The sequence below is a fragment of the Caenorhabditis briggsae genome, assembly GCF_000004555.2.
Source record: "Caenorhabditis briggsae complete genome, chrV, whole genome shotgun sequence".
Classification (NCBI taxonomy): domain Eukaryota; kingdom Metazoa; phylum Nematoda; class Chromadorea; order Rhabditida; family Rhabditidae; genus Caenorhabditis; species Caenorhabditis briggsae.
This window is the reverse complement of record NC_013488.2, coordinates 9,028,499-9,053,922: the sequence shown is the minus strand read 5'-3', so window position 1 is coordinate 9,053,922 and position 25,424 is coordinate 9,028,499. Positions and strand designations below refer to the sequence as shown.

The window sequence follows — 25,424 nt, the reverse complement described above, 5'->3', positions numbered from 1 at the left end:
TGTTTCTCCCATTTTTCATGCTTATCTATTTTATCCAATCTAAATTTTTTTCGCAACAAATCTCCTCCTTGATTATTGCAACTGTTTTATCTCACATTCCATTTTCGACCACTTGTCACATCGAATCAATCTTCATTCTTGAACTAGCTGTACCTCCTTTTTTCTCTTCCCCAACATCTCTCCACACTTCTCCTGCTTCTTCATATCGTTCCTCCGAACTTCTGTGGGTGGTCTAGTATCGTAGGGCTTGACTTGGCTTCAAAACCAATTTCCCATAAAATGCTTCATTTTCACATGTTCTCTCTCGGCACCAATGTTTACCGCGTTCTGACCTACCGCACTCCTTATATAATACTGTTCGATGAGCCGTATCCCATCCCCGAAAAGGAGGCGTTTACGTTGCGCATTCGCAGCAGCAATTTTTGAAATGAGCCGTACCGTATCGAGGGAAAAGTATGTTCTTCTTCTTCTTTACCAATTGAATTCGGTTGGTTTTGGAATCCAAGGTCGTTATCGTTTCGAGACCTCTCTCTTCCGGAGAGGGCCCTTCTAATTGTTCACTCCCGCTCACTACATTTCCATTATTATGTACCTCCTTAAGTCTGTCCTCTTTTCAAAAGACTTCCTCTTCTACCACTTCTTCTTTTCTCCCCGGTACCTCTATTTCCACAACTTGTTAGAATTTTGCTTTGCCATGGACACAAAACGTTTTCTCGATTCTTTTCATAAGCCTCTCCTACGACTTCTTTCTAAAAAAATTTTTTTCCAGACAAATGCTACCATGAGGGCTTGCGATTGTATCACAGAACCTCCATTATTTGATCTACCGCCACCGCCGGATCCTTCGCTGATTTGGCATCTGATATCTGATGAAAAGTTCGAGCCGGTGAGTATTTTTCTAATCGGCCAAGATCATTGGGAATCCGACAGCCGTCTGCATAAAGAGACAGCTGACTTCATTCAGACACTTTTTGATAAAGTACCCTAGAGCTCATTCTGAATCAAATTTGATCTTCATGTCACCTGTTTAGTATGTGACGATTAAATCATTGTCCCTCCTAAAAAACTGACACTTGTTGATTTGCATAACAATTGCCATCAGTTATGACAACCACTTGAACCAATTGCACATATTACTTCTTCTCCTTCTCCTCTAAAAAATAATCCTTTTGCACAATCTCAAGGATGCTCTCCAGCTCTAGAAAGAAACACTTGTGGAAGGTCTATGTGTTTATGGAAAGAGGTGTCAGGGGAAGGAGGAGAAGCTCTGATTTAATTTATAACCACCATATCTTTTTGAGCGGGGGAATACGCGTCTCCTTTCTCCTCAACACATAAACCATCTGCGCCAAAAACAATTGTTTTTGGCCATTCATTGGAGGCAAGATGAATGTCTTTTTTGGGTGATGGAAGAAGAAACTGAGGATGGGTTTTACATAAATATGGTAGATTAGGAGGAAGAAAATGAACGGAAATTGTATCTTCATTAGTTGGGAGAGGAAGAGTTGGAATTAGTTGGTTGAATGTGGAATACTTGATTTGGGAAGATGGGAAGATTTTGACAAAAGATTTTCGTTACAGTCGTTCTTAGACAGAGGAGTGTTTGGAAATTTTTGTAGATGGAAAAACTGAAAACTAACGGTTTTCGATTTTTGATTCTTCCCGCAAACCTCTAATAGAAGGGTCCTTAACTCAATTATCTTGGTTCATGTGAAAGGTATCAAAAAGTGGTCAACTGATAAATTGTTTAACATAATATCACAAACATTTTATCAATTGACACATTACTGATGCCTTGCATAGGAATTGAGATAATTGAGCTCGAACGAGACAATGCGGGGCCTTCTATTGCAGGTTTTACGGCAAAATAAATAGAAACACTGGTTTGTGGTCATCCACAGCTTCAACCTATTCTCTCTATTTTCCTCTGAAGTTCTGTAAATATCTGGCAGAAACTTTCTTTTTGGATCTTAATTTTTTTTATTTCGATAGATTCCAATATGTTTTCCATCGAAAACTTTACCAATAAATCTAAAACCAGTTTCTCGATATAACATGTTGCTCAGTTTCCTCCCAAATACTCGTCTCCATACACCCATCAATCGTCGAATATGAATTGACTGGGCATTGTGTTGCAACATAACCATTTCCCTTGTGGGTTCCTCTTCTCTCCGCCAGATGAATTCCTGGCGCCTTTTGATCATCCATCTTGTCGCCGCGCTCCGTTTATGCAAATGAATCCAACTTTTTGAAGCCCGTTGTGCCCCTTTTCCTGCCCTCGCCTCGCCTCATTCAAATTCAAATTGGTGTGAAGAGAAAACAGGGAAAAGTTGAAATAAATTGGAAGAACAAGTAGCAACGGTTGGGAATCAAGAAACTGGTTCAATCGGAAATTCAATGATCCTTGACTCTTGTTGAAAATGTGATGATTAATTTCTCGATTAATTGCAGGCGGAACAATGCTCTTCAAACCAATTCGTCAGCATTTCGGACATCGGCACCATCTACGATTCAGAGGACAGTCAACAGCTCGCCGCCAACGTTTTGATTGCTGTCGCTGCTCTTTCAGTTCTTCTCCTATTCGTCGTTTGTATCGCAGTAATTGGTCGCATCCGGAGGTTCGTTTTGGGTCCAGGGAGTGATCAATCAGCAGTTTATGACAGTCTGCACGCGCGCACTGATTCATCATCCACGACGAAGAATATGTGTTTGATTGATTATCTGTTTCCCCTCTTCCTGGAGAAATTCCTAACCCTTCTGTCTCTTCGCTTGTTGCAAACTTTTATTATTGAGGTTCTAAGATCTAGGAACATGTTTTCTACCAGGCTGTAGTATGATCTTTTATGGGGGAACCTAGTGCTGAGTTCGAAACAGAATGCACAATTTCACAATTTTCTAACCAGGCTTTCCACTAGATAATTTCAATAGTCTCCTTAATTTTCATAAACCGGCTATTTACGGATAACCCTTTGGGCCCCTATGCCAACTGCAAATAACACTTGAGACGATTCGATTTTGGGACATGTCATTGGCATTGGTCATAGGAAGGTTTAATTAAAAGGAGCGAATTGAGCGAACAGAATAACTTGAGTGCTCAGAAGGCAAATTATTAAGTTTTCGAGTGTTGACTGACTGGATAAGACAGTTGGTTACATCATTGTCACCTACTGGGGGACGGAGTTACACAAATAGATGCATACACCCATCTGGTGTCATCTTCGACACCGGAGGCATTGGGAAAATGCAGAAGGTCATGATTTACAATCCGTAAGATATACAATCAGTCACACAGCAGGTCATTAGGTGAAAAAAGCGAGGAAAGGGTGTAAAGTTGAGGACAATTATTAGTGAATGAAGTGGTTATGGACTAAGAAAATTGAATTTGCGCACGGCGACAAGAAGAAGCAAAAGGCACAACAATAGAAAACACAATAAGAAGTTCCCCAAATTGCTCTTTTCAATTTTCAATTTCTTTGCAGAAGACGTCGACAAAGTTCAGATGCATCGAAGAAAATGTCGAGTGATTCGATTCTGGCTGCTGGGGAACATTTGTGGACCTATAACTCTATGAAGCAACCCATCAACTGTGGACCACCGGCAGTTTTGATGTATTCCAACAATTCAAGCTCTGGAAGTCGGCTATTCCATCATACTCCAACCACGATGAGATCATACGTTTGTGGAAGTGGAACTCCGATTATGGGATCCCAACATATTCCGATTCGACATTCTGAATCCACGACATTGCGATTGAATCCAGGAGATGGATGTTCTGCATATCATACAGTGTCTGTTAGCAGACAGAATGGTATTCCACCGTCAGAAGTCTACGAGGAGATCGCTCCGATTGGTAAGATCTTTTTTAAACATAGTAAACATGTACTTAAATAATTATTTCTAGGTACAATCGGTCATATGGGATACATGACGACCAGACCACAAATGGGAAGTACAACTCCAATGAACAATATGAGCAATCGGATGTCTCTTCGTAAACCTCCACCGACATGTCGTCCACCTCAACCACCACAAAGTCCTGTTCCTAGTGATGGAAGCTATGAAATCACAAGAATCACTGGAACGTCTTCTGATTCTCCACGAGAACGTCAATGGAATGAAGATGGAAGGGAAAGTGGATACGGCACGGCCCCGAGTCTACAATGGAAAAGTCCTTCTGGAAGTGGACGATTGGAAGCAGAAGCTGCTGCTCGAGCCATGACTTATGTTTAGAAGTACTTCCCTTCTTAGCCTTTTTTACATTTTTCACACCGGTTATCTTTTTTACTACTACTTCCGATGTAACGGGTTGTTCCCAATTACCGATGGACCAAAGATCCTTGTCTTTCTCGATTCTAGTCTTGTTGAATTTGTTTGTAAATATGAATAAATTAATTTTAAATCAAACAACTTCTGATTCCAAACTTGAACAAACATGTGGAGACGGTTTATTTCAGAAGCACACCAACGAGCAGAATTGAAACTAACATAAAGAGAGTGAGAGACAAAAGAATAAGAATTATATGGGTTTGGATAAAAATATCAGAAACTGACAGAAGAAGAGAAAAAAAAGAAGAAAATGGGGTCACACTCGTATTCGTCGGCGGCTCTGATGTTTTAGAGATTCAGATGGTGCTTGGGGGGAGATCTTTCGCGGATGTGTTTCGTTTTTTTAATAAAAAGAGAAGATACAATCTTATGGGTTAACTCTCAATTTAGAAGAATCCAGTTTCTTGGAGTTTCTGAACAAAGAAGCGGAAATCGGCGGCCTCGTTTGAAGTGAGTTCATCAGTGGATCCATTCAAAATTCCTTCCATAACCTCGAGCATATGTTGTGTTTCTCCATCATCCAGTTTCATTTCAGATGCAAACAGGTCGGCTGTCGGTGTTTCTGCAAATAAATGATGTCATTCGGAACTTCTTCTTCTACTTCTTCACGACGCCTTCTATAATACGCTTCTTCCTTTAGCAATTTGCATTTCTCTCTCTCGCATCTCTAATCTTTTATCCCTTTTTTTAAAGAAAGCGAAAAAAACACAACGAGATATTATGTTAAATATTTATGAGATGTGGTGTTGTGATCGGAATATTGGAAAAACGGAATTTCCGGGAAAAATGAGAGGAAAACTTACGAGAAAGGGCAACTGCGACTTTGTCGACTCCTCCCATTCCAGACAGTTCCGCTTTGGCTTTCGGACCGAATACCTGAAAATTTCGAGTTAGGAAAATACTCAAATGCTTAGTTTTTTTACGGTTCAAAATTCGATAGAAAAAGTTTGAATCCGGGGTTTTAACATTATTCCTGAGAGCAAACTAGCGTAAACACTCTAATAGAACGCCACGAACAACTTTTAAGTTTGTGCCAATTTATCTCGGTTCCTGTGAAAAATATCACAAAGTCAACTAACAAAATATTGTTGATGTATAATCTACAATTTGTCAGTTGACCACTTTTTTATATCTTTTACAGGAATCGAGATAATTTAGCTCAAAGATAACCATTTGAATGACCTTTTATTAGAGGAAATGTGGAAGGTGAGAAAGTTTGAAATATTTATTCTGGATTTTTAATCAGAATTCTTTGAAGGCTTTGACTACATCGTTAACGAATTTCAAAATTTTCAAATCTGAGCCTGGTTTTTTCGAACTGACAGGTAATTCACCTCCTCAATCACATTTCCTACTAACGGATCTTCCAACCTCGTTTTTCCATTCCCTACATGTCAATCTTCCATTCTCTACCTCAACTGTTTTCCCTCCCTTAAAAACCGGTCGTCAACTACTCGAACACTTAAGAAAAAGAACTGTCCATCTGTACTCACTTTGACGAGAAAATCTTTTCCGTGAGCGGACATGAGAGCCTTCAAAAACGCCTGTGTCTCCTCAACGGGCGGTCGTGTGGCTGAAGAAGAAGAAGAGATTGGTTACGGTGTCAAGTGACAAGGGACTATTTTTCCTCACCTGCTGTGCACATGCTCTTGTTCTCGTCATACTCGTCTGAACAGTCTGGAGATCCGTCGCACAGGTACTTGATTGGCACGCATTCACCGGATGGACACGCGAATGGATGCCATGTGGGGCAAGGGGCTGGAAAATAAGACATTGAGTGGGGCATGGGGAAAGGCAAAGAATTTTTTAAGGTGTAGGAAATAAAAATAAAAATAATTGCCTCAAAATTCCGTTCAAAATACAATTCCCTCGAAGAGTGTGGGTCCACCGCCGGAGGTGCCGCGCCGCTACCAGCTGAGCAACGGTGGCGCAAGCTAAGGTGGCCGAACGATGGAATATGTATATAAAAGGGGTCAGAATTCATACCCTAATTTCAAAAAAAACTCCGAAAAATCTCCTGTCAGCCCTCCTTTAAGTTTCCTAAGTTGATTCCCTTAATAACCCCTTTCTAGATTTCTTCTGAACCATAATTCTCATCGACCTAGTTCATTTTGTAGGCTCTCTGATTCTCCAAATCACGATTTTCAAATCCTGAACATTGTAGTTGTAACATGAGTGCCATAACTTGCTTTTATCCATACTATATACATTTTGAAATAAGAACCAAAGAACTCACTGGCTGCATCGGCTCCCCGTTTTCCGTTGATAATATCCCGGATACTAAAAGAGTAAGCGGTTTGGATGGCGCACATTAACACTATTTGTCTCAACATTTCTCGTGATTACCTGTAATTTCGATGTTCATTTGGAAGATAGAAACTGAGATGAATATGGAAAAGAGAAGATAGAATAATCAACAGAAAGAAGAAGACGACGTGTCAAATGAGAAGAGGTGGAATTGGGCAGTCAAAAAGTTGATAAATGGCGGATATGCACACCAGTTCCTTGGCGAAAAAATATTGAGTGACGAATTCTCCAAAAAAAAGGGCGGAGATGAACGAAGGATGACGGATTCGTAAGATATGTAAGCAAATGAGAAAGTTATGGTGGTATGGGACTTCCATGGACAACCACAAGGGAATTCCTCCAATTTTAGTAATGTAGGTGGTTGGTTGGATCAGGAGAGGAGAAGTTCTGAGGGGTCAACCGGGAGTTAGACCGTGGGTAGTACAGAAAGAAGAAGACGGCCGTAGACTAATCAGCCTATTCTTTCGAAAATACGTTCAGCCACCCAGAAACTATCCCAGAAGTACTCAAATTCTGCGGCCGGCCGCGGCTCAGCCTTCCAATTTCACATAGATTTTTGAGAAGACAAATCTACTATGACGTGAATAGTAGTTTGGAATGATCTGCAAATAGGAAAAAAATAGTAGGAATAGGAAAAAAAGTTGGGGGAAGAAGCAAGAGTAGGTGGTGACTAATTTGCGATGCAAATTGGAGTATATCTAACACCCCAACGGGGATCCTCTTCTCCATTTTTCTCTCTTTTCAGACACCTGATATAGTGTTTCATATACTTGGCACCGGCCCAAATTGAATTTCGAAATTCTGAATTTTCGAAAATTTTCGAATAAAAATTTCAAAACGTCGATACTTTTGTAAGGATGTAATATCTCAGGGAATTTTTTTTGCGGCGGAATAAAATATATTTTTTCTCAATTTGCTACTCCAGCCGGAAGGATTTTTTGATCCGGAACTTGACAAGTATGGTTTTTTTCGCACTAAAATAGCAAAGTTAAAGAACGGATTCTGAGAGCTTTTGACCAAAACAATTGACTGGGGCGTTTAAAGTGCCCGTTGAGGTGGATATTGGAACGGAATCCGATTATATTTCTCGAGGCACCTGGTCAACATTCAGTGGAAAAATGAAATTGTGGGTTGGAGAAATAGAGATATGAAATCATGAAAGGGAAATTGGAGGTGGGTGGAGACTACATAAAGTCAATTGAATTGGTGAAAAAGGTATTTTGATTCGTTGGAAAAATTAGATACCCGGAAGCAAAGATTTGAGTACAGTTTGAAGGAATTTGTAGATTTGAAGGGGTTGTGTTCTATGTTAAAATTTAGCATTTCTATTTAACTGAAAAATCAGAAATCTCGAACCAAAAGCACCTGTTATCTAGGAATAACAACCCATCGTTGTCTACAATTCGTCATACAAACTGGTTAGACAAGAACACAAAAAAGTCTTTTGGGAGATGGAGAGAAAGAAAAAGAGTCATGAGTTGAAATAGGTAATAAAAATTGGAGCAATTTAATTATTGTTATTGTTATTAATCAAGAGTCTGAGCTGACGCAGAGACTGGTACCAAAGAGAATCGAAGAAAAGTTAGTTTGATTTGTTTCCCCGAGACAGAAAATCTTTTTTTGATGTATTGAAAAAAAAGTTCAAAGTTTAAAGTGGTACGTGATAAATTGAAATTTGGGTTACAAAAAATGTGGGTCAAAAAAACAGAAAAAGGTAATATAATAAACAGGGTTTCTCTGAATTCTGTTTAGCGTGAAACTGATTAAATCCTATTTGAATAAGAAGAATTTAGGAATTATCAGAAAACTTCTCTTGTTTTTTACCAATTTTTGAATGATTGCTAATACCGTATTTGCTTTAATAGAAGCCCATCCAAACTTTGAAATATGAGCTAAATTATCTCGCTTCTTATAACATTTAGCGAAAAATGATCAGCTAGTAAAATATTAGTTAAATTATTATAAATAATTTGCCAGTTCAACATTTTTTGATATGTTTTACAGAAACCGAAATAAATTGGCTCAAAGTTGAGAACAGATTTTTTTACTGGAAGTAAAGGATGCCAAGAAAACACTTCCTAATCAGATTTCCGTTTTATCAACACATCTGAAAAACTTTTTCAGAATGAATCATTTTAAGAAAGGGCCGCAAACAATTTGGACACAAAACGATCTGATCAGATAGAAGAGAAGAAAGTGCGAAAAGCGAGCATATCTCTTTTCTCTTTTTATCCTTTTTCTGTGCATCATCATCATCATCAGAATCATCCGAAACGACGACATCAGCTTTTGCTTCTTCTTCTCTCGGATATTAATATGAACATGTGCATATCTTTGCTCCGAGAAAAAGAAAAATGAGAAGATGCATCGTAATCAAATGAGTCCCATCGATTTAGAGCGTAGCAAGATTTTTGAGCAGAGAGAAGAAGAAAGAAAAAGAAAAGGTGAAAGGTTTGGATTCTGGAGAGAAAGACCTCTCTCTATTTGGGCCAGAATTTTATGGTCCAGCTCAATTCCGGCAATTGAAAATGGAACCGGAATGACTAAAGCCACTTGGTTAATATTCGAGATCTCGGTCCAATGATCTTTGGGTCCCAGGAGAGAAAGTGATAATCGTGTCATGGGATGATGTCTGGTACACATAATATACCTAGAAGTTGTAAAGAAAAAATAAGGGAAAAAATTGAATGACTGACGAGATGGAAAGAAAACAAATGAACGACACCCAGACTTGATAATAAAAAAGAGTAATATGAAAAAGGAAAAAGAAAGTGTTCAGGAATTCTCGAACAGAGAAAAGAATCCTCAGTTGGGAACAGAGAAACGTTATTGTGGAGAGGGGAATATTGAAAAATAAAGGAGATAACTTTTTTAATTTGTGTTTTTATTTGTTCCATGAAAGAGCACAATTTGAACTTCAAGTGCCAAAAGTCTTATGAAATTGGATTATGAGAATAAGTGTGATCAGTTTGGATAACTAGATGATGTCTGGTTATTTCAGACATCCAATAACGTTTCACAGTGTTTCAAGTTTAGAATTAGTCCAAAAAAATCGGTTTCATAAATATCTCTGTAATTTAGAAAACTGGAAGATTTTATTTTTACTTCGAAGGTTTTCACTACGAAACTCAAAACCTCTATCCACCATGGTGGCGCAGTCATGTTCAGAACTGAATTCCGAATTCACGAAATTCCGACAATTTTCAGAATCAAATTCGATCGGTATACTTCCGAAGCTTTTTTTCAGAACTGGAGCTTTCTGGACTACGCAATTCGCACTTCGGTTCAAGCCAACGGGTCAAAAAACGCGCCCCAAATAACTTTTAGGCCAGAAGAAATTTAATAATTTCCAAGTTGACGTGGATTCGACCTAATTAGTTCTAATCAACGAGTTGCAACGCGTGATTTTTTTCGTACAACGTTTAAAAGTTTGATCCTCAGTCACATAATTCAGCAGCGATTTTTTTCTAAAATCTCACGTTTACTGGGGCGCGATTTCTGACCCATTGGTTTGAACCCAAGTGAATTCGGTATGTTAAAACCTCACGCAGAAAGTTTTCTTGCGGGTCTTGAGCGGAATCAAACATTTTGAATTTTTTTTGAATTTTCGAAATTAGTTTGTCAATTTTTTAAACCAATTTCTCGCGACTTTGTGATAGGAAAATGAGATTTTGAAAATTCCGAAAAGTCAATTCCTAACATTGCTGGTATCCACGACAATATAAAGAAGTAAATATTGAAGAATTCAAATTAGTAGTTCAAAAATTAATTGGTAATTGTCTGAGAGTCTGTCTTCATTTCAGACGAACAACCATCCAATAATCTGTGTAGGCGAGGCTTTGAAAATACCCGACTATTTTTTAAAAATGCGTAGAAGTGATCAGAAATCTGAGAACGTGAGAATTTCAAGCCTAAAAGTAGAGGATTCTGAATTTTTCATATTTAAAAGTTCGAAAACTAAATGTCACATCAGATTTGAAAAGCAGAACCAAATAAGGAAACCGCAGTAGGTGAAGAGAGAGAGAGGAAAAAAACAAAAAACAAAAAAGATAACTGGTCGAAAATTTTTATGGGTGTGTACATTTCCGAATGTTCAAAAAATGAGAAATCTGCGGCTTTTTTGTTGATAATCGCATATGAAGAATGTTTAGCTGGAAAGTAGGAGATTTTCAGATTTTCAGAAACGAATGGTTTCTCTTATTCTAAGAACAAGTTTCAGGATTCTTAAAACCTATGGATAATATGGTGGGATATATGTTCTGGATGCGTCAATCATCAGCATTAGATGTTAAATGGCAATTTTGCATTGATGGTCTAGTTGGAAAAAAAAAACTAAATGAATTTGTCTCAAACATTTTTGCACCCTAGAGTGTACTCGTTAATGGCAGAAACTTCTCCTGTCAAGAACGAAGAGTCTTCTACATATCTCCAAAAGGTTTCAATGTGATGAGACATGAACTGTTCTTCTGCAGACCCAGAAAAGTGACGTGGTCCTATCGGAAAAGGTGAGAAGCGAGTTACTAAATTTTAGCCGTTTGGCTCTTTTCCTCCTTTTTTTAGGACGCAGACACGTGGAACCCCATGTTAACTTCTTGTCGTCAATCACCCCTTCTCGGTCCCTAAACAAAATCGAAGTCTCTTTCTCTATATTTCGACACGAAGACATTGAAATGAAACGAAATGCTCCGGGGTGCCCCGAATTTATTCATTGCAAAATGAAACGCCTTCTTTTTGACTCCTTCTTCTTCACCCCTACGTGTTTCTTTTTCTGGTCAACCAGATCTCCAGATGAGGTGTCTTTTCTCGTTGTTTCTAAAGCACAGAATACTGAACAAAAAAGAAGGAAGAAGAAGGCAAAAAAGGGAGGGCCAATTCCATTTGGTTATAAATCTGAAATGAGCAGCTTTCTCAATACCTACTCGAAGGACCATAGGAACTAGAAGAGGTCGATGGAAGAAGGTTGAGAAGAATGACGTGGAATCTAGAAAAGGTGAGAAAAGGATAGGAAAGGATGTGAAGAGAAGAAGTTAAGGATATATGATTTTTGAAGGAAAGAGAAAAGATGATGGTGGGGGAGGAGGAAAAAAGACCTCTTCAGAACGCCTACACAAATATTGAGAAAAATTGAAGATCGTTCAGTTTCAATGGAAGTTAGCGTCATAAATGTACTTAAGGTTGAGATCCTTAACCGAGGATTAGAGGAAAACAATAAAGATGTTCAAAGAATTCCTAATCTCAAGAAACGTCAGTGTTAATAGGGTTACGGTAGGAGAACAGCAATGTTACGACACCCGCTAGGTACGGCGTTCCAAGAGCACTCTGAACGAGGCACGGTGTCCAAATATGCCAAAAGTTTGCTGAGTTGAAAAGGTCCTATTTTAAAGCAAGATTCTTTAGATAGGAACTTTTTTCAGGTAAAGTCCTTATTTCGAAATAAACTCCTTTCAAAATCTAATTTACTAGATCCCTCAAAGCATAAATCATCCTCCCACATGCATAAATTGTGTTTCATCACCCCGAGAAACTTCAAGTAAGAAATGAGATGACCTTCCAAAGACAACAGTCGTGAATATTTCATTACATCCAAAAAAACTCATATATCCTCGAAGGATCTTATTTGAGGCATAGCTAACTTGAATACAGTAATCTAGAAAACTTTTTGGTCTGAGAAGTAATGCGGAAACTCCTTTGTTAGTACAAAAAGATACAGGATTTGTTTTGAAAGGTTAATCTAGAAATAAGGTAAGCAATGATTCTTCAAAAGGGTCTTTACATGGTCCTTAGATCTTTATGATCCACTGGAACTACTCAGAAACAGGATTATCTTGCAAGGGGTTGTTTTTGAAAAGTCCTGGGGGGATTTGCTGAAAGTTTCAGTACTCATAGTTCGAGACATCCGCCGCACGCCGTCTCGCAATTTCAGACAAAGAGTTTTAGCTTTCTTATTAATACAAGACCTACTTATATTTATGCTATCGAGTTGCGGATGCCTCTAACTATCCGTTCTGAAATTTTCAGCAAGTTTCCCAAGGACTATCAAGAACGTTTTCTTGTTTTATAAACAAACAATAGTTTTATAAACAAAAAAAGATTTATAGGGACTAGCAGATCTAACAGCTAGTTCCTAAATGTTTTCGTATTTCTTCTCAACTGAAAAAAGATCGAAAAACCAACAATAGCCTGTTGTAGATCATTGAATATGAGATGAAATGTGGTTCCGAGAATAGAAAATTCTCAATAGATTCACAGAAACTAACTTCAGATCTTTAGAACGGTTACCGTATTCCCTCTAGTAAAGGCCCACACCAAACCATCAACTTTGAGCTTATCTCGTTTCGTGTGAAAGGTATCAAAAAATGTTTAACTAATAAAATATTGTTAATATTATGGTAAATAATTTATAAGTTGATAAATTTTTGATAGCTTGCACAGAAATCGAAATAATTGAGCTCAGAGTTGACGGTTGGAGTGGGCTTATAATAGAGGGAATACGGTAACTACCTGAGTATCTACAGACTACTTATAATCCCAATTAAGACAGTTTATAATCCCGATTTGAATAATTTCAGGTTATTTTCTCTCGAAAAACGGTGAAAGCTCTTTTAGATAGGAAATAAGATTTGAAGCATTAGAGGAATCATTCGCCATTTTTTTTTGTAGTGAAAAGAAATTGAATCAGCTTTTGTTCGTGAAAATAACAAAATCGAAAACAATAATTTGATAAAACGAGAAGAATGAATCTTTCTTTAAATAAGTTTACATTCCCTAGATGACCAGCAATGCTTAAAGATCAACAATCAGAAGATAATTGTTACGGTCATGGACATAAAGTGCCAAAAATAAAATGAGCTCTTCTTCTTCTCCGCACACACATCCACTACTAATCGCTATTGTGGTTCAGGAAGAAGAAAGGAAGAGGGGCGGGGAGTGCCTTTTCTCTTTTGACTCCGCCCATTATCTTCAATGACATCACTAAACATTGCTAAGGCTTTTACAGCACTAATCTGGAATTGTCTCGAACCATTAAACTTTCGATTGGTTCTGGAAGAAATGTGTAAAGGAAGGAATAATTAAACTTTCATCTCGAAAGGCGGAGAAATGATACTTTTGTGTGGAAAGAGATGGAGAAAAAGAGTGGGATGGGATGGAAATAAAAGTTGGATGAAAGTAGAAAGAAGGAATAAGATGAGAGGTCATCTATCTTGAGGTACTAAAGGAATGTGATGATGTAGAAGCCATTTTTAGGGAAAAGGAAGACAATAAAAAATATATGAAAACACAGAAGGGTTTCTTCTGGAAAACCTTACGTTCTAGTTATTACAGCTTTCTGGTATGGAAGTTTTTGTAGATTTGGATTGCTATCACTTTTCAGTTTTGGAAAGAAAGTAAGGATTTCTTGGTCAGTATAGATTTTTTTTTAATGCGGAAAAATGTTTTTATCCTCCGCAAATCTGAAAATCTGAAAATCTGTAAAGATTGGAAGGCTCGGAAAACTATTTTCAGCTAGTTTCATTTTCTGTAACACCAAAGATTGGTTTGGTTGACAAGCTCCTTATCAGATCACAAAATGAATCACATTCTTTTCGCAATCAAAAAGTTTTATGTCTAATTGACAGTGATGTTTGTGAAATCAAAAGATTACGGTATCTGAGTGCTCAACATTTGTTTTTTTAGTTGTAAATAAAAATGTCCGAATTCTGGATTCCGAGAAAAATATTTTATTCCGAATTTTCAACAAAAGTTTTTATTTGCAATAATTATCTTCCACGAGAAGTCATTTTTAAACATCCACTACAAACCGCATTTCGGATTCCGTTTCTCAAAAAATGCATTCTCGACATCTTTAGCTGTAAAGCACTCCACGCATTCAAGGATGCAAATTATTGGTTTCAAGATGAAAAATTAAGTCGTCAGTGTCTGAAGAGTCAATAGTAGGAGCAGGTTCCCTAGAATTTTCATTGTGATTGAAGGACGTAAAGTCTAGGTGTGCAGATGTGACATCCGGATTCTGGATAAACGATTTTCAGAACATTACCCTCCATTAATAGCTTCAATTGAGCGTTTTAATTGAAGGACGCCAAACCTCAAACTCCATCCATCTGAATCGAATACATCTGAAGTTTGCTCTGGAATGATGTTTCAGCCCAATCAAGTTAATTTCACTATTTTTTCGATTTTGATATCTTTCCATCACATCACCTTCCACCCCATCAATTATCTCTCTGAAAATTCAAGACTCTCCAGAACGATTAAAAAGTTTGCAAAGCGATATTTATCCATTTTCCCTCCCTCGCCACCCTCAATAATTTTGTTTTATTAGTGTAACCCAAAAGAATGAGAAAATAATAATAATTGTTTGTTTTCTTTTCTCCATATTTGAGCATCGATAAAAATGAAAACCCTCGTCATTTTTGTGGATGATGAGGTGGTGACTCGACCCAAAAAAGAATATGAAGAAGTCGTGTCGCTCGAACGATTCAGAACAATGTGAAGCGTGGGGTGGCCATTGTGGGTCGTCGAGAAACATTTTGGAGCAGCAGAAAAAAGTGAATCGACGACAAATTGCAAGAAGTTGCCAAGAGGGAAAAACGGAATAGGAAGAGGGCAAGAGTTTCCAGGATTAGCATCAGGAAATCGGTTGTGAAAGGAAATGGGAGATAGAGAGCAAAGAGGAGAAAACTGAGTAAAAGCAAAAATAAAATATCGATTTGAAAGTACTGAATTGTAAAAACTTGAAAATTGTTCAACAAAGTCAGGTAGATGGATTCAACATATTTGATCTGAGGCCGTATGCAAGAAATTTTAGAACCGTTTTCCGGTGTTCGGAAAATGATTTTCTGAAAGGCTGGAAAGGATTGTCATAGTGATTATATGCATTTTAAGTCTTTTTTGCCCAGAAACCCATTTTTAAATTTAAAAAAAATTTTCAGACTTTCAGAAAATTATGCTCCAAACATCGGGAAACGGTTTTCCACTTTCTTGTATACGGCCTCTGAATAGTTTCATAGAAATACTATTATCTGGTCTGGCGGAAGGTCCCACAACGACAACTACCGTAACCTGAAAATAAATTTGTTTTCCGTATTGATTGTCTCATTTTTCACATCTTTTCGTCGAGTTTTCTGTTTGTTCCACCTATTTTTTCAGGTTACGGTAGTCGTCGTGGGGGTACTTTCGACCACAGCCACCGGTGTTTCTCTTCCACAACTCCTTTTTTGTACAAAATAATACAGTTGACTTTGAAAATTTTTTAACGATCTCAAAAACAAAATGTGTTGTCAAGATGCAAAGTTTCGAGATTTACAGTACCCTCCGATTTTTTAAAAAACAATAAATATGAGCTGATGACTATTTAGAATAGGATTTCGAATTCAGAAAACCCAGACAAAGAAACTTTCAATGTGATTTTTAAAGCAAATCCTAGCAATCCAAAATTTGAAATCGGATTCTCTTTGCGAATTTCAAAAGTACATGTATTCGTTTGAAGATGTAGACACATCATTTGCAGGATGATCTCATCCAGAAATATCCGAGTGTTGGTCCTACGTGACTATTTCAACTTCCTATTCGTACATGGATAGATAATTAACTGCGTCCATTGAAATAAAAAAGTGTAACACTGAACCGAAGAGAAAATGAAAATGTTGAAAACGACAACGGAACAAACATACCGTAATCACTTCTGATTCGCTTTTCTTTGTTCCCGTTATCAATTGAAGTTCATAAAGTCCTCTTCTATTCTGACAGCTCACCAAAAGTGTTTTTCGTTCCCAAAACCGCGATTCTCTGCAGAAACTACGAATTCCGATTGTTGAATTCCCCGCATTTTGGTATCACAGATGAATTCCGGTTCAGGTGCTCTTCTCTAAATCAGTTCCGAATCGACAATCAAAAACTGATAAGCGAAGGAAAGGAAGAGCGGCACGTGAGCACCGAAGCTTCTCGACGTCAAATAACTAGAAGAGAGTCGAAGAATCGAAAGGTTGATAAGGAAGACGATGTGGTATAAAAGGGGTGAGTGCGGGAAAGAAGACAGCTCTTCGCTCAACTAAGAACAATGATGGTGAGTTGTATTAACAAATTTTAGGAATTAGGAATTGTTTTTCTTGACAACTCGGTCCTCAATATATTCATTTTCAGAAGGTCTTTGTCCTTGCCGCCTTGTGCGCAGTCACTCTTGCATTCGTCCCAATCGATCACAAATCCGCAGTTGAAACACTCACTGGAAAGGCACTGGTCGACTATGTCAACTCTGCCCAATCCCTTTTCACCACTGAACATGTCGAGGTTTCCGAGGAATTCATGAAGTCGCGTGTGATGGATGTCAAGTATGCTGCTGCTCACTCCGATGAGATCCGTGCTACCGAAGTCAACACTGTTCTTGCCTCCATCCCAGCCTCTTTCGATTCCCGTACCCAATGGTCCGAGTGCAAGTCCATCAAACTCATCCGTAACCAAGCCACCTGTGGATCCTGCTGGGCTTTCGGAGCTGCTGAGATCATCTCCGACCGTACCTGCATTGAGACCAAGGGAGCCCAACAACCCATCATCTCCCCAGACGATCTTCTTTCCTGCTGTGGATCTTCCTGTGGAAACGGATGTGAGGGAGGATACCCAATCCAGGCTCTCAGATGGTGGGACTCTAAGGGAGTTGTCACTGGAGGAGACTACCATGGAGCTGGATGCAAACCATACCCAATTGCCCCATGCACCTCTGGAAACTGCCCAGAATCCAAGACCCCAGCATGCTCCTTGAGCTGTCAATCCGGATACTCTACTGCCTACGCTAAGGATAAGCACTTTGGTAAGTCTAACTTCTAAATGTTTCTAAAACAAATTATTAATTTTCCAGGAGCCTCCGCCTACGCTGTCGCCAGAAGTGTTGCTGCCATCCAAACCGAGATCATGACCAATGGACCAGTTGAGGCTGCTTTCACCGTTTACGAGGACTTCTACAAGTACAAAAGCGGAGTCTACAAGCATACCGCCGGAAAGGCTCTCGGAGGACACGCCATCAAGATCATCGGGTGGGGAACTGAGAGTGGATCTCCATACTGGCTCGTTGCCAACTCCTGGGGAACCAACTGGGGAGAGAGCGGATTCTTCAAGATTCTCCGTGGAGATGACCAATGCGGAATTGAGGGAGCCGTCGTCGCCGGAAAAGCCAGAGTGTAACTCTGTGAAATCATGTACACATTTCATGTAATTAACAAAAATTTGCAATAAAAACTTTTATCAAATTAAATTGTTCCATGGGTTAGTAAAATGAAGGCAAGAGTAAATACAATCTGAACGGTTTAAAACACATTATAAACATCTTTTTCAATTTCAATATTTCACAATTTGTTTGTTTCGGCGACAGTTGTACCGTTGAACCCTACAGTAACTGGTGCCATGTCATGGAATGTGATAACAACCTGTAGTGAAAGGAGGGGAGTTTAATGAAACGTTGATTTTTTCTTGAGTACAAACTCTATAAGATGAAAAGAGGGTTTACCTTATCTTTTGGAAGACCGAGTTCTTTTCCACAAAACTCGGTGATCGCAGCGGTATGGCGAATGTTGTCTTCGGCAGACACGGCTCCGATCGATTTGATCTGAAGAATCCATAGATGGGACTGATAAGAGGGTTTCATAGGAAAGAGCACCAAGTACATGACTTCTTTTGGGAAAGGAAAAATACTTATTCAAGCTTGTTCAGGGGGTTCAATTTAGATTTCATATAAATGCCGATTTCAAAGTAAATTTGCAGGAGAAAATTTTGGAAAACGCTGTTCAAAACTGCTATTTTTCTAGATTTCTAGACGCTAAACTACGGGACACTCGTTTTGTCTTATTTTTCTTCGAGACTCGTCGTAAATCGACATAAACCTCTCAGTTTTTCATGGTCTCAAAGAGATATCGAAGAAAAACATAGCAAAAACGGATGATGCCGTAATTTAGTCTCTGGAAATCTGGAAAAAAATTGACAGATTTGGACAGGAAAATGCTTTTGAAAATTTACTCTGAAGACGGCAAAACGACATACCGAAATGACCGTTGCTGGATCGTGAGTGGCTCCGTGAACGAGGCGAGCACCAGCAGCGACCTAGAATCTAGTCTTGGAGCTTTCAATTTATACTCTCAAGTCTCACCTCAACAGCAATTCTTTCTCTTGGTTTTCCCATTGAACGAGCCAAGAGGTCAGTGAGACGAATCTGAAATACCGTCAGAAAATTCAACAATATCGCATGAAGACGATCTTGAAGAAAAATAATATCCTTCACTTCTCAAAAAACCTTCCACCGAATAAATAAATGTATATAAATCGAACGAAACGAACCTCAAAATCTTGGGGGACCTTCTCGTCCGGAAGATTCGTCGCAACTCTAACCATCGGCATGTTTCTCTTCTAGAAAACCGTCAATAACTTTGATTTTAAATTGTTGAAGTTTAAAAACCTGCAGTTTGAAAACGACAGACGACGATATTCTGATAGCTTTTGTCGTCAACATCGACAAAACCGAAAAACCGGTTCTCTTGATACGGCACACAACACCGAGTCAGTAAAAAAGGTTATTCCGCGAGGATACGGTTTTAAAAGAACAGGTCAACGCTGAATTTTTTAACGATGACTTGAAGCTTTATCAATAAATAAAAATTGAACATTGAGGATCGAAAAAAACAGGGTGATAATGAAGAAGGGAGTGCACATGAGAAAAATAAGAAGATGGTAAAGTGTCATAACGAATACGAGAACCGTATTGGTGGGGGAGATTTTCGAAGGAAAAAACGCTTAGTCGGATTGTGCCAATGGGTTCTTGACGACGAGGATGACCGAGTCTCCACGGAGGAACATTTTTGAGATGAAACGGTCCTTGGCGACAGACTTTGCCTTCTTCTTTCCCTTTCCAGTCTTCGGGACTTCTGTCCACATCTCTTTGACGTTCTCGAGCACCATGTTGCAGTGTCTGAAAGCAATTTATGTTTTATATGTTTCCTTCTTCTGGTATAATTTCAATTTTCAAAAAATCGCATTGAATATGGATAATTTAAAACTTGGTATAGCTTTAAAAACCATGTGCATATTTTTCTAATCTTGTTTCTTACCTGTCGAAAGCCTTGACTCTTCCGAGCAGCTTCTTGTTGTTTCTGCAGTTAATGAGAACTTGATGATTGTTCTTCACCGAGTTGGTGAGGATGGAAAGTGGTCCAACGCTGAACTCCTCTTCTTCCTTGGCGGCGAGCTCTTCCGCTGTCATTTCCGAACGTGGTTTCGCTTGACTGAAAACATAAAATTATAACTAAAAATTGAAAGCTTTTTGAAAACTTACGCTGACATTGTAGCCTATGCCTTTACTTGACGATGACCTGAAAAATGCAATCGATTGAATTAAAAATTTTACTGACAATATTTTCGATTGTTTCTTTTAGAAAAATAACGGAAAAGGTGAAAAAAAACGCTGAAAATGACCTGAAAAAAGGAAAATTACAGAAAAGGAAAAGAATTTCAATTCGAAAACTGCAGCCGCACGCGCACGCGACGCAGGCAACGACACTGAGCGCGCACAAAGTATGGTGACCCGCGGAAGTCGGAAAATGTCGGCTGCTGCGCTGAATGACCACCTACCGGCGAGTCGCCATCTTCAGCTTTGCGCTGGGGCGATAACGTGACCAATGAGGCTTTGCCGAGGTGCGTTTATTGCTGGTTGAAAACTTTTCCCAATTGCCCGCGATGTCCCCTGAAACATGGGTGACATACGCAATTTTTGAACGCCTCTAGGAGGCAGAAGAGAAATACAAACATTCGAAGGACCCGATTTATTGCAGGCTGGAACTGAAACCCCTCTTTGGAACTAGCGAAATTCAGTCTTTGCAGAAATAATTTCCAGATCCTCAACTTGAACATACGGTTCTGAACCATTCGAACAGAGATGATTTGCAGTTATTACCCGTTTTGCTGGAGTGGATGTATAGGGCCGAATTTTATCCGGAACTCAGTTTTATGAGAACATGATCAACTGTTGAAGATCTAAAAAGAAAGATACATATTCAGATTGGAGACATTTCCAGTCGTCCCAGAAATCTTATTTATTCAGTCAAATCAAACGAATGCATCTTACAAGGGATTTTCAAAAGGGTCGCCGTGTGGGTGGCATATGATAAATAAGAGGAAATCTGTGTGGGCGATGGGGAATCTGTACAAATACGAATAAAAATGTACGAGGGAAAATAAGTTAATGAAGGACCGGAAAGAATAATAGCATTGGGAAAATCAGTTATGTGTGAGGTATCTCGGTGTTGCACTGAATTTGGCATATCCCTTCACAACTTTATTGATAGCTTCGAGGAAATCCTTTTCGGTGGCAACCTTTCTTCTGGCACGAATAGCGAACATTCCAGCTTCGGTGCACACTGAACGAATTTCAGCTCCAGTACTGTTAGGGCAAAGACGAGCAAGCAAGTCGTAGCGAATGTCTCTTTCCACACTCATCTGCTTAGCATGAATCTTGAGAATGTGAGCACGTCCCACAAGATCAGGAAGAGCGAATTCGACTTTACGATCCAGGCGACCTGGTCTCATGAGGGCAGGGTCAAGTGTATCTGGTCTGTTTGTTGCCATCAGTACCTGAAATGTAATTTGTTTATTGTTATCTGTACTCTTAAAATTCATATTAAAGATATAATTTTCCAAATAAGCCTCACCTTAATGTTTCCTCTTGGGTCGAAACCATCAAGCTGGTTAATCAATTCAAGCATAGTACGTTGAACTTCGTTGTCTCCTCCCTGACCGTCGTCAAAGCGAGCACCTCCAACAGCGTCGATTTCATCGAAGAAGATAAGACACGCCTTTTTGGTGCGAGCCATTTCGAAAAGCTCACGAACCATACGAGCTCCTTCTCCGACGTACTTTTGAACGAGTTCGGATCCGATAACTCGAATGAAGCAAGCATCGGTACGATTGGCAACAGCACGAGCGCAAAGAGTTTTACCAGTTCCAGGGGGACCGTAGAGCAGCACTCCTTTTGGTGGTTCAATTCCGAGATTCACGTAGCGCTCTGGATGAAGAAGTGGAGTTTCGACTACTTCACGAAGTTTTTCAATTTGATCCTTGCAACCTCCAACGTCAGAGTATGTCACATCTGGCTTCTCTTCAACTTGCATCATTGTTACGGTTGGATCAATTTTTGCTGGAAGTGGAAGATGAATTTGATACTTGTTGCGATCGACTCCGACTCTCATTCCTTCCTAGAAATGTTAATAGAAGATTAGTCTCTTTTTCAAACTCCCACCTCAATATCAGTTGGCGCAACGGAATCAGCAAGATCAACGACGAATTTTGCGAACTGTTTCACATTGATCAAATATCTTGGATCATGCTTGTCACTGGTGATAATTTTCGTGCATCTGGCGACCTGAAGAGGTTGTTCTTGCTGCATAGCTTGCTTGTCAGCAGCAATATCCCATAACGCTGGCGGTGCCAATCCTGTATCCGATTCTTTCACGCCGGATAGCTCATTGACCTGAACAGATATAATTGTTTTCAAATTGAAAGTCTACAATTCGAATACCTTCTTCAAACAGTTTTCAATGTCAGTATCCAACTGTTTCAGCTGCTCGGCATATGGACCTTGACCGTATCTCTTCAAAACAGCAATATCTCCTTCGTCGAGTGCTAAATATTAGGAAATTAGATTGTTTTCAATAGCACAAAAATCATACCTTGGAAGTTTTTCTCTTCTTCGGTTGTCTCGCCCTTCTTTGTTTTACGCATATCATCTCCAAGGTGATCTGGCATTTTTCTAGAAAAAAAAGAGGATGAATCCTGATGAAAAAGTATTTTAAAACCTGAAAGAAGTTGAAAACACGAAGCTCTTTTAAAATTTTTGATGATTTTTCAGTGCCGTTGGGCGCGGTGCGTGTCTTTTTGTCAGCCGAGCGCACTTGCATTTCTGGCGGGAAAGACTAATTTTTGAAAATCAAGAATAGTTCTGCGCGCTGAAAATGCTTCCGCAGCTGTCTTTACCCGACAAAATTACTTTTTTTGCAAGTTTAAATTGTCAAATTAGAAAAAAATTAGCACCTCAAAATTCAGTGGCAGTGCCTGTTTAAAGTTTCGCTTTGGCTGATTAGGTTTTTGGGGCGGGGTCTCGTAAATCGAAACGAGCGCATCCCGCGAAATTTCAGGTGTAAATCCATTAGTTCGAAAATAAATAGAGCTTTGCAATTTGTATCTGGCTCACGAAGTAATTTTCGAGTATCCTTTTCCCCCAAAAGCGCATTTTGAGCAGTAAATTGTAGAAAACTGTAAAAGTTGTAGAACAGTTTCAGAATAGCTTTATTTCGTGGCTTCCATCAATATGACTTTGCCGAAAACAGAGAAAAAAACGGTTGACCTATAAAGCAAGACACCGGTAAACCCGTGGTCAAATGGGCAAAAAATAGCCACCAGGGAAGACAAAGATACTTTACAAATGGAAAAAGGCAAAAAAACGCATGAGTTTCAAATACCGTCTAACTAACTATCACAGTTGGGAACAACAAACAAAAGAAACATAAAAATGAAAGGTTAATGATTAAGAATTGGAACCGGATGAGCTTCCGTATTGAACACCCATTTTTCAAGTGAAATCAAAGAATCATCAGCGAATGTGAGATAAGCGTACTTCAGGAACTCGGCAAGGAAGAAAGATTGCATAACATCATCACGACCCTGGGAATATAATCATTAATTATTGCCTGAGTTAAGAAGAACACTTACTGCTTTCGGATTGTACACGTTCTGGAGACCTGTGAATCCGCTGTCAACTCTGCAGTACTTCTCAACAGCCTGCACAGCATCCCAAACCCAATCTCTGTACATAGTTTTTCCAGTCAACCTCCATAAGTAAAACCATCCTTCAATCACTTCAGGTCTTTGAATGTATCCATTCTCAGAATGTTTGCTAGTGGCTTCATCCATATCATTGAAATAGAACATCTCCGGACCAATATGAGTTTCAGAACGAATGTAGCTCTCGTGACATGTTTTAGCCAGTTCTTCTGCTAGTGTCATGATTCTAGATTTCTCTTCTTCAGTGTCTTCGTTGATAGCTTGAAGTGCGAACATTCCAGGAACGAAACAAGCGAGATGACCCATTTTGTGTTGCGGCTGTCCTCCGTTCAGCTCAACTGTGTATGTCAGTTTGGATTGCTTCGACACCTTTATCATGCTGGAAATTGAAAAGATTATTTTTGTGAAACTGATTTAAAACTCCTTACTGTTTCTGAATAGCATCACTGACATCCCAGTACATATTCTTTGCTTGTCTATCCGTATAATTCGATTGAACATAACTTTTGATCAAATACTCGTAGAATGAATCTCCTAATGCTCCTAGTGACATATGACTTCCAGTGAATTTTCCTGTTTCTGGGTTGATGTAATTGGAGTACAATCCATTTGGTTTCTCTGCTTTTTCAAGCGCATCTCTGATTTTTTTCACCTTCTTTTCAAAGATTGGAGCATTGGCAATGCGGCTGAGATACAAAAACTCCAGATGAAGACTTCCAACTTCGGAAAGAATCGACTGTCCTCCATTAGCCCATCCGTAGTTGCTAGCATGCTTTGAGGCGACATCCAGATTACTTTTTGGGATTCCAGACGGTGTGTTAAATGCTGGAAGAAGTGCTTCTCCTACTTCCCGTGCCTTGTCTCTGAAATAAATTTTTTCACTAATTGAGGTAGAACAATCACTCACATATAGAACTTTTCCTGAGTCAACGCATACAATGAAACAAGTCCTCCCAAGAATCGGATAGTTGTCTCAAAAACGGACAGAGTCGATGTGGATTTAGTCATGGAGAAGTTTTTCTCAATGTAGTCTCTGGCTTCCTTGTACTGATCCTTCAAATCCATAATGAATAAAGTGTCAGCTGCATCCACAATCGTTGCTGGCATCTGACTTCCTCCGAAAATGTTTTGAGAATTTGGAGTCTTCGCCATTGGTTTCAACTCATTGGCTCCCCATGAATAGTTCTTGTACCCTTGCCAAGCGTGGATCATCATTTCTTTTACTTTTTGTCGACGGAGATCTGAAAAAAAAGAGGATTTAGTACTCATTATATCAACTATCACAATTACCAGTCTCTTCATCCTTATCCTCATAATGAATTTTTCCTATCAACTTTTCAAGTCCTTCGGAAGCCTGTACTGGAGCTTTCCCAACTCCTGTTTCTTCTCCTTCCGTGCTTGTTTTCTCTTGGACTGGAGGTTTCAGATCAACTCGAGCCGGTTTCAGCCTCTCAACCGTCTCCTGGCTAACCACCCGTTCCACTTCTCCAACTGACTTTGCGTGGATGACACGTGGATGTTCCTCTTGTAGCTCATCTGCCCGATGTCGGTTAGCGACATCACGAACAGCTACAAGCTTCTCTCCGACACGCGGCCTTCCACCAACTACACAGTTTTGTGTTGTTCGAAAGATGACGTTGAGAAGTAGGAGACGATGCAAAGAAGAAATATGAAACAGGCGGCAAGGATGGCCAGTGCCTGCTTATTAAACCGCACTGTTTTCATTGCATGCGTCTGGAAAATTAATGGAAATTGAATGAGTTTGAGAGAGAATCCAGGGGAAAATAGAGGGGAAACGGAAGTATTGGAAAAGTATGAGTGAAAATTTTGAAAAAATTTGTTTCTTGACTGTCAGATTAGGGTCCTAATCAACAACAAGAAGCCAAAACTGCCACGTCATGCCCTAGAAAGATATAGGTCGCAAATTTTACTTTTTGATAGGACACTTCGATGGTTTTTTACAAACTGAAAGGCAACAG

The 25,424-nt window shown here is 39.2% G+C and overlaps 8 protein-coding genes across 8 annotated transcripts; 3 read left to right on the top strand and 5 right to left on the bottom strand.

Annotated features, from left to right (window-relative positions):
- Window positions 1-781: 781 nt before the first annotated feature.
- Window positions 782-4,230, top strand: CBG23340 (the record flags this gene model as incomplete). Its single annotated transcript, XM_002636587.1, has 4 exons — window positions 782-886; window positions 2,452-2,618; window positions 3,480-3,850; window positions 3,902-4,230. The coding sequence occupies 4 exons, from the start codon at window positions 782-784 to the stop codon at window positions 4,228-4,230; spliced, it is 972 nt and encodes a 323-aa protein (XP_002636633.1).
- A 346-nt stretch (window positions 4,231-4,576) lies between these two features.
- Window positions 4,577-4,618, top strand: CBG27044 (the record flags this gene model as incomplete). Its single annotated transcript, XM_045237461.1, has 1 exon — window positions 4,577-4,618. The coding sequence occupies one exon, from the start codon at window positions 4,577-4,579 to the stop codon at window positions 4,616-4,618; it is 42 nt and encodes a 13-aa protein (XP_045100595.1).
- Window positions 4,619-4,712: 94 nt separating this feature from the next.
- On the bottom strand, window positions 4,713-6,659 carry CBG23341 (the record flags this gene model as incomplete). The annotated part of the gene is made up of 5 exons (XM_002636588.1): window positions 4,713-4,888; window positions 5,130-5,202; window positions 5,820-5,899; window positions 5,959-6,084; window positions 6,563-6,659. 5 exons carry the CDS (start codon window positions 6,657-6,659, stop codon window positions 4,713-4,715), a joined length of 552 nt encoding a protein of 183 aa, XP_002636634.1.
- A 10,031-nt stretch (window positions 6,660-16,690) lies between these two features.
- Cbr-cpr-1 lies at window positions 16,691-17,808 on the top strand (the record flags this gene model as incomplete). Its single annotated transcript, XM_002636589.1, has 3 exons — window positions 16,691-16,696; window positions 16,774-17,437; window positions 17,486-17,808. 3 exons carry the CDS (start codon window positions 16,691-16,693, stop codon window positions 17,806-17,808), a joined length of 993 nt encoding a protein of 330 aa, XP_002636635.1.
- A 161-nt stretch (window positions 17,809-17,969) lies between these two features.
- Cbr-mif-2 lies at window positions 17,970-19,014 on the bottom strand (the record flags this gene model as incomplete). Its single annotated transcript, XM_045237460.1, has 5 exons — window positions 17,970-18,050; window positions 18,131-18,229; window positions 18,661-18,720; window positions 18,767-18,829; window positions 18,955-19,014. The coding sequence occupies 5 exons, from the start codon at window positions 19,012-19,014 to the stop codon at window positions 17,970-17,972; spliced, it is 363 nt and encodes a 120-aa protein (XP_045097777.1).
- Window positions 19,015-19,407: 393 nt separating this feature from the next.
- On the bottom strand, window positions 19,408-19,953 carry Cbr-snr-4 (the record flags this gene model as incomplete). Its single annotated transcript, XM_002636591.1, has 3 exons — window positions 19,408-19,582; window positions 19,722-19,895; window positions 19,946-19,953. The coding sequence occupies 3 exons, from the start codon at window positions 19,951-19,953 to the stop codon at window positions 19,408-19,410; spliced, it is 357 nt and encodes a 118-aa protein (XP_002636637.1).
- Window positions 19,954-20,886: 933 nt separating this feature from the next.
- Cbr-rpt-1 lies at window positions 20,887-22,410 on the bottom strand (the record flags this gene model as incomplete). Its single annotated transcript, XM_002636592.1, has 5 exons — window positions 20,887-21,240; window positions 21,318-21,860; window positions 21,905-22,135; window positions 22,184-22,287; window positions 22,335-22,410. 5 exons carry the CDS (start codon window positions 22,408-22,410, stop codon window positions 20,887-20,889), a joined length of 1,308 nt encoding a protein of 435 aa, XP_002636638.1.
- A 771-nt stretch (window positions 22,411-23,181) lies between these two features.
- On the bottom strand, window positions 23,182-25,170 carry CBG23347 (the record flags this gene model as incomplete). The annotated part of the gene is made up of 6 exons (XM_045237458.1): window positions 23,182-23,325; window positions 23,374-23,824; window positions 23,874-24,308; window positions 24,353-24,686; window positions 24,736-25,050; window positions 25,122-25,170. The coding sequence occupies 6 exons, from the start codon at window positions 25,168-25,170 to the stop codon at window positions 23,182-23,184; spliced, it is 1,728 nt and encodes a 575-aa protein (XP_045097776.1).
- Window positions 25,171-25,424: the final 254 nt, after the last annotated feature.